A 14741-nucleotide genomic window follows, 5' to 3' on the forward strand; every position below is an offset into this window, starting at 1 on the left:
ATAGAGAGAAAATAATAGAACTCAAATCTTAGGTTTGTTTTAAGAACCGGACACACCATAAGTATAAAAATTGAGACAAAAAAAACTAGCTTTAGTAAGCCAATTTATTCTTACCAATTTTTGACTAAAGAAATTATATTCAATTGGGAACCCTGGCACAAATGGCACTTGTTCCACAACCTGTGGCTCCAAATCATCCACTCCTTCCTCTGTATCCCTCACAACATGTCAGTAGCCTGAGCACTGCCCACTTCCTGCACTCTTCTGCTGCACACCCTTTGAGCGAATGTGCCAAACTCTGCTTGTGTATGTGTATGCAACCTTAACTCATATTTGAATACATGGAAGTTAATCGGTATCCTAAAAATAATAACTAGCAACCTAAATTTGCATCTTCCCTTGAACCCAATCATTTTTTAAATTCCTATCAATTCTCCTTTGTGATGCTGTCTCCTATTTTCCTGATATCAACTTAATTAATTCCTCATCATACTGAATCTTAACTTGTCTCTGAGCTAGCCTCCTATACCCACACTCCACATTCCAGACTCCAATCCACCATACACTCTGTTAAGTATACTTTTTACCTTACTTATCCTCCACAACCCCAACCCCCCAAAAAACCCACTGAGCCCCCATAGATTCTCGGATCAAAGAAAATCTTTTAGTTCATTTAGTCATTACCAATCTCTACTTTATTTCTATATAATTATCTCTGTCCCTGCATGCATTCTCCAATTGTACTATACTAACTTTCTTTTAAGCTAAGCACAACCTCAAGATTTTGCTTTTATACTGTTCTCCAGTTTTTTAAAGCCAACTTCTGTTCATATTCATCCAGAAGCATTGTGAGGCCTCTCCTATCCCCAGTGGCATGGCTTTTCTGAAGGCCCTTCCCCTCCAGCACAGTGGAATGAGGGCTGTCATTTGATGAGGCTGCCCGGACTCCTCACTTAAAGCATGAGCACCATCTGAGAGCATGGGCCTCTTAAGCCCCTTTTTAGTCCTACTGACTAGGGAACTCAATAAAGACATTTAAATTAATTGAAGGGAAAATATCGAAGGTCCCTATTCAATGCAAATAAGTGCAAGAAGTATAAGAAGGAAGAAAAATAGGCAGATTGATATATTATATATATTAAATGATTCATATCAAATATGTTTTATATTATGAAAGGAAATATATCACTTTTCTGTTTCTAAATATAAACTGCCCAACTTGTTCCAAAATGTTGGTACAGACTTAGATATTAGATAACTGTGCAACAAAATTAAATGATTGCCTTTATACTTTAAAAGACCTATTCACAGCACTTTTGCACCTGAGAAGATGGACTGATAGCCAGTCAAAAGCATAGGTAATACATTTGAACCTGTTCTCTTCTGGGATGTCAATTTAAGCTCGTTTCTTATCCTACTTGAGATAACTCTCAATCGGACCATGGCACCAGCCAATCAGAGACTTTTCTTGATGCCTATAACCGAGCCTGATATCCTTGCTTTCTGGCCCTTTGAGAATCAAAACTGTATATCAGGGTCACACTAATTAGTGAATAAGTGACCAGGAGCTATTCAGGATGGTAGACTTTCTGCAAAACCAGAAAAGCAAAGCAAAACATGCAGAAAATACCTCTGGGGATTCTCCAGGTTCTGTGCTAATACATTCTAAAGTATCTGCCTCTCCCACACCCTTGCTTGGCTTCCCTCCAAGGGTCAACAAAACTAAATTATCAATGTCCAAGCAGCCTCAGGAAGGCGGTACTGAAAACCAGAGTTTTCAGAGGCTACTTATTTACTGGGGCCCAACAGTGCTCGTCATAGAGTACTCTTGGTGAACCATGAACCCCATTGACAATAAGGCATGAATCTCCTAATTAAGAATTGGGTGGCTGGGAGTGTTGCTTTTGCTTTTGAAAATTTCCTAAGAGGAAAAACCAGTCCCGATGGTACAGAGCAGAGAAAATACATCAATACTACCACTGAACCTTATCCTTTAGGAGTTAAGCCACATATTGCTACAAACTTCTATAGAGAAAAAATTTCCATGATGGAAGAAACTTCACAAATTGTTTTTACTTCTACATTGATTTAAAGAGCTTACCCTATATACACTGACTCATACATAAAAGAATTACAACCTACTTTAGGTAATTACAGGAACCTTGAGGGTCTGCTTCAGAATTGAAAGATGTGTATTATAATTATCAGAAACAAATTCAATTGAAACAGGGAAAATTGGAGACCTGTCATTCTGCTAACATGCAAATCTTGGGAGAAAAGCAGGTGGTGGTACAGAATTACATCGCTTAACTATAATGTCAATCTCTATACAATTTTAGTAAAATCAACTCCTATTTATACACCAGTTGATACTTAATAAATTGAACGTTTATAGTTGGACAAATCTCCAAAACCCAGAATATTCTTTCTTAACATTATCCAAAAAAAGGCTCTTGGCATTGAAAAGCAGAGTAGACATCAACATGTTTTGCCTTATTATTCCTGAGTGTCATTCTGAATATTTCTGTCTGTATTTAAAAAAAATAGGATTTATATGATTGCAAAGCTTGGGGATTACACTGTTTGTGAAAATTATCTTTTAGAAAATAGAGTACATCAGGATTTCACTTCATTCATGGAATGAATGGAATCAGAGTTAATTCTGGAAATTTAAACTTCTACCGAATAGGTGTTCTGCACAGTTAATCCAATTAATAGAAACCTGATATCAAAAAATAGCATGATGCATATTTAAATAGACCATACACTCAAACATGCTCTTCAGGCACTATAATTCCATCCCTTCATTTGTAAAGATCAAAGGAAAGAAATCCCTTTGGAAGCATTTCATGAACTATCACAAAATTAAAAGTTAGACAATGCAAAAGCCCAAATAAACATGTCGATCCTGGGCATTCCAAACAAGATCGTCTCTTCCCTAATATCACAATGTCTGCTACTTTGTCTTGTGTCTATAGTTAAAGATATCTTAGATTGACCAGGTGCTTATACATTCATGGTCATAACACTTTCAATAGACTTTACAGATTTCTTCTAACCAGACTCGGACCAACATTGTGGATGGAGGGCAGAACAAAATCTCCTGAGTGCAAACAAGATTTGCTTCTCATCCATTTACTTTCTTCCGAATGCAATGTTTCATTCTTACTAGATGTTATTTAAGTTGTAAAATTTATGGCCCATGTATCTGGAGCTACAAGCATTTTTCAGCTATCCATGCATCCTATTCCACCCATGCAAAAATCTCTGAATTTTTGTCTTGAAAATTGTAGAAATGCAAAAAGAGGAAATCAAGAAAAAGTCAACTGCTCCTATATTCTTTTTGTCAAAATATTTTAAATACCAGTTTAGCTAAATTCATTTTCTCTAATGCACTTAAGAGGATGGCTTTGTTTGTAAGACATGGAGTGGTGATGACAGTTCTCTGTTTCTTCACTCCTGGACTAATTAACTGACTTGTATTATAATCTCTCATGAATTTCTTATTCTCAGTCTTTCAAGTAAAAGAAAACTCTAAGACATTTGGAAGGAAAAACAACCTGGTAACATGAAAGGTAAGTTATTCTTCCAGCCAGCCCACGAGAATCTAGCACATCATTTGCTTTCAGGATAAATGCAAATATGACAGAAAATGAAGTGAAGAGTCAACTAGCAAGATTATTCAGTTTAACCGGGGTAAAGCTAATATTGACTCGTAGAAGTTCCTAAAAGGGAAGTGATTTCAGGATTTATTCTATCAATGAAATAAACGAGAGGTCCTTGCTAAAATTCGCCCATGAATGTTCATAGCAGTGGTTTACATAATAATTATTCAATAAGTTGAAAAGCACAATTGTCTACCAACTGATGAATGGATAAATAAAATGTGACGCATCCATAGAATGAAGTACCATTAACCAACAAAAAGTAATGAAGTACTATGTACATGCTACAACAAGGATGACCCTTGAAAACATTATCCTAAATAAAAGGATCTAATCACAAAAGATCATAAATTGAACAGTTCAATTTATGCGGAAGGTTCAGAATAGGCAAACTTATAGATACAGAAAGTGTATTAGTGGTTACTTAGGAACTGGGACTCAGAAAACAGGAGTTGAAAGAATGGAAATTCACTGCTAATTGGTATGGTTTTCTTTTGGGATAATAAAAAATATTTTAAAATTAGATTTTATGATATTGTACAGCCCTGTGAATGCATTAAAAAAGAACAAAACATTGGATTGTACTTTAAATGTTTAAGCTGTATGGCATGTGAATTGTACTTAATAAAACAAATATTTTTATTAAAAAAAAGCCCTCCATGGATTAGCCTTTTTGAAACTCAAATTTATCTTGAGTCTTTATAATTTATAAAGGTCTTTTACCTGTATGTGATTAATTTATAGTCAAAAATAAAATGAAATAATAAATTGCATAGACGTTCAACTCGGAAATATCAAGGAAACTATTTATTTACCTTGTCTTCATTTTTAATACCACATGTGATCTCTCTTACTAAAGTAAGTTTACTTCTGCAGCCTCTCTTACTTGAAGAGATAAAACGTCAATTTAGTTTTGGATTTAAAACACACAGAATCATTATGTTTGTACAGTGCTCCATAGCTCTGCTATTCTAGCAATCTGCGACCTATAAATAATGCAAGGCCTTTTCCTTCTCTAAATGACTATTTGCAGCATGAATCTTAAAACATGGAGACAAAAAAAAGGAAAAAAAAAAAAAAAGAAAAAAGAAAAAGAAATCACCCTGAAGTCATGGAATTCAATCTATTTCCAGTTCTCCAACTGAATTATGAATCAGATCTATGCTGTCTTTTGTAGTGGCATCAAAAGCCGACTTTGAACATTTAGCCATTTTATTTTGTTTTTATCAAAGCCAAGGCCAATCACAGCTAGACGGAAAAGTTCTTTGCTTTAGAACTCAGGAAAGAGAAAAAAAAATCGGTTAGTACATGACCCCTGCCCTTTGAACCGCAACCTCCTTGCCACTAAAGCGTTCAACACCTCATTTAATTTCCCCTCTCTGCACCAGCATAGTGCTGAGAAAAGGAAACAGAAAAAATAATCTGGGGACTTCATCAATTTTTCATGAATTTTCATTTAGGCCAGAGCCCCCTCTTACCCTGGTCGATAGATCAAGCTGCTGTCATATATTTACCACCTGGGGCTACAGCTGCTATCTCTGGGGGCTGCCACTGACTCAGGCTGCATCCCAGGCAGCCACGATCTGTGTGAGGACCCCTTGTGCTCCTTCTAATCCTAACACACACGCACTGGTGCAAGGGAGTGAAACCCTATCCACGCCAGCTACCCCAAGGCTCTCTTGGTGGTCCCCTGGGAAAACTATACATTAACTTCTTCAGCGCCAGGCCATCCTTGTGGATCCCATAGTTCTGCTTTATAAATGTGGTTAAGTGATTTTATTTTCGTAAAAGAAGAGAGAGGAGGAGGAAAAAGGAGGAAGGAGAAGAAGGCAAATATGAGTTAGGAGATGAAAACTCCATTGCAGCAATTGGTCCTGATTTTTTTTTTCCCTCCTCTGATTTGCTCAGTAACGTAAAGCTGAATTATTTATTCAATAAAGAAGAACAACAATAACAACAAAAAGAATACATATGATAAGTCAAAAGAATTGCACATTTCAGCAGAAATGAAGAGTTGTGAATGAAAAATGAGAAGCAAGGTGAAGCATAGGGATTTCAAAATTCCATAATTTTTTTTGCAATTAAAATTAGCAACTTTGATTTAATACAAGGTTCTTTTTTTTAATTTTTTAAGCATAACAACATACAAACACAAACATTCTTACAATAGGATCATTCCAGTCTTGGTATATAATCAATAACTCAACAAGCATCACATAGTTGTATATTCATCATCACGATCATTTCTGAGAACATTTGCATCAGTTCAGAAAAAAAAATAAACAGAAAAAAGAAAAACAGTCATATATACCATACCCCTTACCACTCCCTCTCATTGATTGCTAGTATTTCCACCTATCCAATATATTCTAGCCTTTATTTCTCCTAATTTTTTCTATACCCCTTATCACTCCCTTTCATTGATTACTAGCATTTCAATCTACTAAATTTATTTTAACATTTGTTCCCCCTATTATTTATTTATTTTTAATCCATGTGTTTTATTCACCTGTCCATACTATAGATAAAGAGAGCATAAGACACAAGGTTTTCACAATCACACAATCACATTGCAAAAGCTATATCATTAAACAATCACCTTCAAGAAAAATGGCTATTGTAACACAGCTCTACATTTTCAGACACTTCCCTCCAGCCCCTACAATATACCTTAAATAAAAAGGTGATATCTATATAATGAGTAAGAATAAACTCCAGGATAACCTCTTGACTCTGCTTGAAATCTCTCAGCCACTGACACTTAATTTTGTCCCATTTCTCTCTTCCCCCTTTTGGTTGAGATGATTTTCTCAATCCCTTGATGCTGAGTCCCAGCTCATTCAAGGATTTCTGTTCCATGTTGCCAGGAAGGTCCACACCCCTGGGAGTCATGTCCCACATAGAGAGGGGGAGGGAAGTGAGTCTGCTTGTCCTGTTGGCAGAGAGAGAAAGAGACCACATCTGGGCAACAAAAGAGGTCCTCTGGGGGAGACTCTTAGGCCTAATTTTAAGTAGGCTTAGCCTATCCTTTGCAGGGATAAGTGTCATATGAACAAACCCGAAGACTGAGGGCTCAGCCTATTGCTTTGGTTGCCCCCACTGCTTGCGAGAATATCAGGAATTTGTCACATGGGGAAGTTGAATTCTCCCCCTTTCTCGCCATTCCCCCAAGGGACTTTGCAAATACTTTTTTATTCACTGCTTAAATCATTCTGGACAAACCTACAAAATCTCATGCCCTACTCAAGGTTCCATGTACTTATGGTGTTCAATTAGACTGTCCACATGAGTTATATTAGGAAATGCACTAGTCAAATTATAAATTTTGTACCATATAAACATTTTTTGCTTTAGTCTTACACATAGGTTAAAGATTTAAAATATGAATTACCATCTATTTTCAACACCCTGCAGTAATGACATTCCTTTGCTCTTCCTCATGCAAAAACATTTTTCAATTTGTACATTTAGTCACTATCATTATACACTCTAGGCATTCCTAGCTTTTATACCATCTCAGTCTTTATTGCCTATCTTTCCTTCTGATTTCATTTGTGCCCCCAGCCCTACTTCCTCCATCATTCTCACATTCAGCTTCATTCAGTGTTTTAACACAATTATTTTACAGGTAGTATTGTGCTTTCCATTTCTGAGTCCACCAAACTGCCTTCCACAGCAGTTGTACCATTTGACATTCCCACCAACAGCAGATAAGTGTGCCTCTTTCTCCACATCTTCTCCAACACTTGTCGTTTTCTGTTTTATTGATAATGGCCATTCTGCTGGGTATGAGATGATATCTCATTGTGGTTTTGAAAATTCCATAATTTTAATCAACCATCATTTCATCTTAAAATTTGTGCTCAATCTGCATCAGCACACCCTTGACCAGCCCGATATACCTAGTTCAGTGATTCTAAACTGATTTTGGCCCCTGCAGACATTTTTGAAGTGGGAGCAGGGTGTGGGCATCTAGAGGCAAGTGATGCTGCTAAGTATCCTACACCGTGCAGCATATTTCCCCACTTTAAAGAATTACCTGGGCTATACAGCAATAGTGGGAAGGTTGAGAAATCCCACTCTAATTGCCCACTTCACATTCAGAGCTCAATTCTGAAAGACCCTTTGGCAGTTGCCACACCAACCCTACTACCGACTCATTCTTCAGCTGCTGTGATCTTTCCCCATTGCTGGAGCTCACAGATACTTCTTAATTAATCATGATGTGGCCTTTGCATCACCAACCACTTTCTTCTTTCATAAAACTACTCCCTGTCTCTCTCGTTACTGCACTACCAGTATCTTATCACTTCTTCAGAGCCTTCTGCAATGGCACTTTTTTCCCATGTCCACCCTTAAATATTAGAGGTCCCAGCAATAGAAATGGTTTTAGCTAGCCTTATTCACCACTCCTGCACACAGCCTACCAGGGCAAACTTATCTACTTTTATATATTCTCGTGGCATCAACCTCCTTCTGGAAAAGAATTTTCTTTGTGCCAGAAGCTTTTTTCTTTTTTGTAATTCTAATACTTTTACCTTGCTATCTCTGTGGTGGGTCAAGCAATACAGTCAAAGCTGACTATACTTTCCAGTTTCTTCAACAGCTACTTCTTAAGAATGTTCCTTCCCTCCGGACGCTAAAACTATATACCCAGTCACAGGGCCAAAAATGAATCTGGGAATCAGCTTCTCCCCCGACTTCTTCATTTCCCATATCTAATTGACCATCAAGTGATTTGATTTATAATTCCTAAATATCTTTCAAACAATTTCCTCTTTTCGGTCTTCATTGTTACCTCCACAGGTTAGAATCAGCACTTTTCTGAATTATTTAACAACTTCTTAACTCTTTCCTGATTGTGGTTGTAATTCCTTTACTCCAATCTTCATTTCTCCTTCAAATCCTCCTCTTTCACCCAATGAAAAATTTAGATTTTTATGATCTAGTACATGTCTACATTTCCCACCTCCAAACAACATATCACAATGTCATATCAAGCTCCCTACAGGTCCCCAATTACACAGTGCTATTTTAGGCTCCCATCTCTCTAACTGGATAAACTTTCTCTTTAGTTTCCATCTGATGCATTCTTCTCTGACCGTCAAATCACAGCTCAGATTCTCTTAGAATCCTTTCCAGAACCCATCTATGAAGAAAATTTAAATATTATCCCTTCTAACTTCCCAATATATTTTATATACTCTTATTATGGCATTTACTATTTATTTCTCCATTATTTTTTCTTATGATGATGAATTTACATGTCTGTCATCCCAACTCAATTGTCAGCATTTTGAGAAAAGATATGGAGTGCGTGTCATTCATTACCATACATCAAAAATTTTTTTCAGTAGGTGGCCACTTTCCTACAATGAATGAAGAAATGGATAAGCTATGATTGAACATACATGTTGAATGTTCTAAAATATAATGGCCCAACATTTATATAAGCTGCATCTATTCCTCCAACATGTAACAAAAATACACCGTAGTTACCAATAGGTATTGAAAAATCACAACGCATTGATGGCAAATTTCCATATTAATACTTTCTCTGAAACATATGAGGAAAAACAAAAGGCAGACGACCTAATGTGAAAGAGATGAGCAGCATATAAATGAATTTTATTTGATCTTGTGATGCCACAAATGGCATGAACTGTTGACATGGCATTAGAAGAAAGAATTTTATTCACTAGCTAAATCCAATTTGGAAGCCTTCTTGTTTTTTGTTTTTTTTTTTCTTTAGGTCAGAACTAATTCAAGTATTCCTCAAAGTTCATTTCCTTAAAAATAAAACATGCTACTGTCCAATTATATGGAAAAAATTTTATGGTTTAAAATTCTCCTCAAGCAGTTTGATTCATTATTAATGATGCAATTAGGGAAGACAGTACCCTTTTAGATTAAATAAAGTACAAGATGCATTGTGTTGGGAGCAATTTTAACAAAGCTAAGGCTCACGACAAAATTGATAACTGCACGACAGTGAAATGACTGGTCAATTTAGAGAAAAGATAATTTTGAGAAGTAAATTTAGTTAGAGATTAAAAGTGTTAAGTAGGCAAAAGAAAATGATAGATACACTTATCATTTTAAAATTCTTGGTTTTAATTTATTTAAAACAGGCTAGATTTTATTTAGAGAGATTTTTCAAAATATGACACAATTTCCTAAAACTAAGATTTAGAAGATTCAGGAATGTGTCTTAGATTCCCAATATATTTTAACTCATTTTCTAATATATTCCCAATATATATTAACTCATTTCCTAAATCTTAGTTAATTTACTAACATGGGCTTCATTTTCTCTACCTATAAAATGAAAAAATAATGCCTGATAAATTTAACATAAAGGAAGCTGATAGAAAAAAATAAATAACAATAGAATTTAGCACAAAAATACTTCAAAGTTTTGACAAGTTCTAAAAGTCAGATTTAAAACAGAACAGGTAATAAATAATATTTGCATCTTTAAGGTTTGATATTTCAAATCTCATTAAACTATATTTAATCTAAGTGCTTTTTAAGTATCATTTTATAAAACCTAAACGATCCTGTGTAGAGCACAGGCTGCCATTGTTAACTAAGGTTCTAATGCTCATATTTCAAGCTATACAGTGGTTTCCTAAGGTACTTCACAAAACAAACTTGGGTCTTAGGATTCTTCTACTCATGTCCCATTGGACTTATGCATTTCAAGCATCACCAGGTTTCAGGCTTTCTGATACAAACTAAAAAATGAGGAGTGGAAGCTTGAAAACAAAAAGCTTTCCTTGGGTTATCTAAGTAAGATATAGTATGATATGTTCACTATAAGATAGTTTCGTTTGTAAAGACAATGACATATTGTCAAAAATCTCCATACACATATATACAAATGTTTGCAATCCAGTGTGATATCATGGGACAAGTAAATGTAAGTATCAACCTAAAAAAATATTTACATATAAATAAAAATCAATTTGTCTTCTTTTCTGAATTTTTCTTGGAGAGTCATTCATGAAATTATGGAGACAATATTCAAGGATATGTAAAGTATTGAAATCCTGATTTAACAGTACTATTGGGACTTTCTGATGAATAACTGAAGAGACAAAAAATGCCAAATGCAGGGTAAATCCTTCCCTGTTGCCGGTTACCAAGATTAAGCAGAAGCGGGAGAAATTCCGCTGTACGAACATTCTGTCACCACAGAAGGTACGTCTCTTCTCTGATGAATTTTATTGTAAAAGACAAATATTAAAGTATAATTACTGTCATTGTTGGAATATTCTCCCCTTCATACCTAAAGTAACGATTTCTGACTTCAGCCTGGAAGCACAAGTGCCAAGGAAATCTAGAAAGTATGTTCTCTTTAAAGCTGTCTGATAAAAGTTACTTAGAATAGAAGGAAAACTATATATAAAATAGAAACAAAAAATAAATAAAATAACTACTCTGAGTAGATAGGTATAAAATTGGATTTATGCATGTATTTGATACCTCATTACTTAAAACTTTTCACTTTAACATGATCAGCTTTAATTATATCTCTTATTAATAATTCCAAGTTTTTAATACAACTAGCATCCCTACCAGCCACCTGCTGCTTTAATATAAGTAAATGTATTACAACACCCCTGGCTTGACATTATTCTGACCAGATTTCTTTAGAGAAAGCCACATTAAATTATGCAGGGGGGTATATTTCATGCCATCTATGAGGCTCATCATATCCACTTACATGCCACTTCCAGGGACGCATTTCGGCTCACTGCTTCACCAAGATAGTTCCTTGCAACACATACGTAGCTTCCTTCATCAGGTTTACTTCGGCGCCCATGGACAATGCGCAAAAAGAACAGGGATCCGCTGGGCAGAAGCATCCTGTGGGACCGGGGATCATCCTTGTCTGTCTCCACTCGCTCCCCATCCTTATACCACTCAATGGTGGGTGTTGGCCGGCCCTCCGCCTTGCAGTTCAGAGTGGTGGGCTCTCCTTTAGAAACAATGACATCTGAAGGGTGCTCCACAATCCGCGGGGGAGAGTCTTCCTGCCGAAGACGCGATCCTACAAAATAGGACACAATGCAGATAAGCTTTAACATTTCCTCACCTATAGCTTTTGTTTCCCTTAAGGTTATGACAGCGAAATTTAACTCTTCAATTATTTAATATGCACTTAATACTATTTTATGTTTCATTCTCCTGATCTTTATGAATCTCAAATCCATCTCCAATCCTTTGTGGAATGAGGCAATGTAGCAATAAATCAATGTGTTAATTCTGATGAGTTAGGTTTATCATGTTCCATGAATTATGACAAGCAAAAGTAAAAGAGAGCGTGAGATATTCTTTTGGGATTGCATGTTGGAATGGGTACAAAGATGAGTAATACTAATTTCCTGTCTTCAAAGTGCTTGCTTTGTACTAAGGGAGAGAGGCAAGAGGGCAAGTCACTTGATTACATACACAGCTACCATTTACTGTACAGGCACAGTGATACCAGAGGTTTAACATCAAAAGAGATCTTTAAATTATATATTAATATTATCTTCATTTTACAGATGAGGAAGAAGCTTAAGAAATGACATTAGTTGCTCAAGAACCAAAGTGTGGCTGACTGAGAAACTCAAGTATAAATCACTATGTTAAAATAAAGTAAGCATCGCAGCAAGTCCAAGAAATACATTATAAAAAGAAAGTGGGGGAATGGTTAACTCTGCCTGGTGGATAATAAAGTCCTCTCCTTGAAAAGGTGACATTTAAGTTGAGCTGTAAAGACTGAAAATATGTCATCTGAGGAATCAGATTGAAGGAACATCATGAGCAAAAAAGAGAAACAAGAATAGGTGTATGATACATTTGTAATGAGGAAGTAAGTTGATGTAACGGGTGAGGTAATGTTAAGGGAAAAACAGACAGGGCTTTGAATAACATGCTGATATGTGTGACCTTTATTCTATATCGCTAAAAGTTTTTGAGGGAGCAGTGACATGACTATCCGTGTATTAGAAAGATACGTTGAGTCTACAATGAAAAAGATAGCAGTGAACATGAAAACCATTGCGAGTTACATTAAAAGTCCAAGAGGGCAGTCAAAAGAATCCGGTCTTCAGATATTATGCTGCAGGTGAAAGGAAGAAGAAAGATACATATCATAAATAAATACTTAACAGAGGTGGGTATATCACTACAAAATAAGAAAGAATGATAGGTGCCAATGACTTCCTGGTGATTGCAATGTAAGTGGTGTAATTGAGGGGTAGAAGAGATAGGAAGAGGGATGACCTGCTTAAAGATGGATATTTTGTTTAAAGTATTGTTTTGAATATTTTAAATTTATAAGAGGTCAATGGCCATTTTTTATGGGAGCATTCTACCAGTTGCTGTAATTCCAAATGAGATGCTAGAAGGAATAATGATATCTGGGAATATAAAGATGATCTCATAAAAGCTTTTTAAAAGTCTGCCCGTACATTTCCGAACCAATCATCTAATTTAGCATGTTTCTGTTCAAAAAACAGATTTAATATTTATTTCCTCAATGTTATTTCTGTTTACTTTCAATGTTAATTAACATGCAAATTTTAATTTAAGAAATGGAAATTACTGTAGTAGTGAATAAACCCTTTCCTTTGTAAAGAGTATTACGTTGTAAAGGTTGCTGACTTCCACTAGTTATCTCATCAGTTTCAAAAAAGGAACTTATGCATTGTAAGTATTAGGAAACTAAAGCAAAAAGAGTATACAGTAATCAGAAAGTCAAACTAAAAAAAAAATCCCCAAAGATTTAAATATTGATGGGTAATTGCAGTTTGCAAGACTATGATAGAGAAAGTTACATATGGCTCCTAAAGCAAATAAGGAATTTAAAGAATACAGAAAGTAGCAATTCTTTTAAAAAGTAATTTTTAAAATCCCAATGTATCTGAATGCAAAAGAGGAATCACAGTTTGCAAATCTGTAACATCGTCCCAGCTTAAGGATCTGGGTACATCACCATAGAATCTAATCATAAAATGTACCGAGAATTGTTTTTCGTGTAACAGGCATTTGATAGGTTACAATTATCTTGTTTATATATCTTCCTTGTTCTTCTCTCATTTCCCACATGCAGTGATTTAATTCTCCCTACTGCCAAAGTTGTTCTATTATTAAAAATAAGACAACAGTCTATGCCACGAGGGCGCTATTTATTCTATCAATAAGTTCCCTAAATTACTTGGCAGTAGGCCTGATTAGTGCCATCAATATACTAATAATCATTAAATAACAGAATTTTAAGAGAAAAAGAAGCAAAATATTTAGACTATTTTGCAATAAAGTTTATAACACTCCATGCCCATTAACCACTGAATACTGAACTCCATCAACTATTAAGAGAATTTTACTTATCCCTACCGTAAGTGTGAACTAGATTATTAACTAAAATACTGATTCAAGTGTGATCATATAAGGATATTCTTGTATGAACTTAATTCTCAATGTTGTAAACCTTCAAAAGAAAACATACAACCTAAGTATAAGACTTAAACCTATGAAACCTTTAAATTTTCATGATTTTGGATTAAGTAAAGTCTTCTTAGATAAGACACCCAAAGCACAAGCAACAGAAGAAAAAAAAGATAAAGTGGACTTCATCAAATTTAAAAATGCTTGCATTTCAAAAGATACTATCAAAAAGGTAAATAGACAACCCAGAGAACTGGAAACCATATACCTGACAAGGGACTTAAATCTAGCATATTTAAAGAGCTTGCACAATTCAATAATTAAGGTACAAATAATCTAATTTTAAAATGGGCAAAGGCATGCTTCCAGAGCAGGTGTCTAATTTCCATTCCAGAGGGAGAGAAACACTCAAGCATACACTGGGAGCATTTATGCCTGGCACAATCATATTGGTGGCAGCCTGAGGGGCTTAACTGAGCTGCAGACTTGCCATCTTAGACGCTGCCCTGTGGATAGAAGTCAGCTCACAGAACTTTCCTACAGAACACTGTTGGGAGAGCAGTCAGGCTGGGACTGTCTGGAGCAAAACACTGCTGGCTATAGGACACACAGTGTAGTGCCCGGGAGCACAAGGAA

At 35.6% G+C, this 14741-nt stretch overlaps 1 protein-coding gene across 9 annotated transcripts in view; it reads right to left on the reverse strand.

Moving 5' to 3' along the window:
* Positions 1 to 14741, reverse strand: part of ROBO2 (roundabout guidance receptor 2) — a 648114-nt gene that overhangs the window by 578190 nt on the left and 55183 nt on the right. For all 9 annotated transcript variants that reach the window (XM_077118710.1, XM_077118711.1, XM_077118709.1 and 6 more), the window contains exon 2: positions 11395 to 11721. In XM_077118710.1, coding sequence (XP_076974825.1) covers positions 11395 to 11721 — 327 coding nt within the window. The remainder of the gene's footprint in view (positions 1 to 11394; positions 11722 to 14741) is intronic.

Source organism: Tamandua tetradactyla, chromosome 10 (assembly GCF_023851605.1).
Source record: "Tamandua tetradactyla isolate mTamTet1 chromosome 10, mTamTet1.pri, whole genome shotgun sequence".
Classification (NCBI taxonomy): Eukaryota; Metazoa; Chordata; class Mammalia; order Pilosa; family Myrmecophagidae; genus Tamandua; species Tamandua tetradactyla.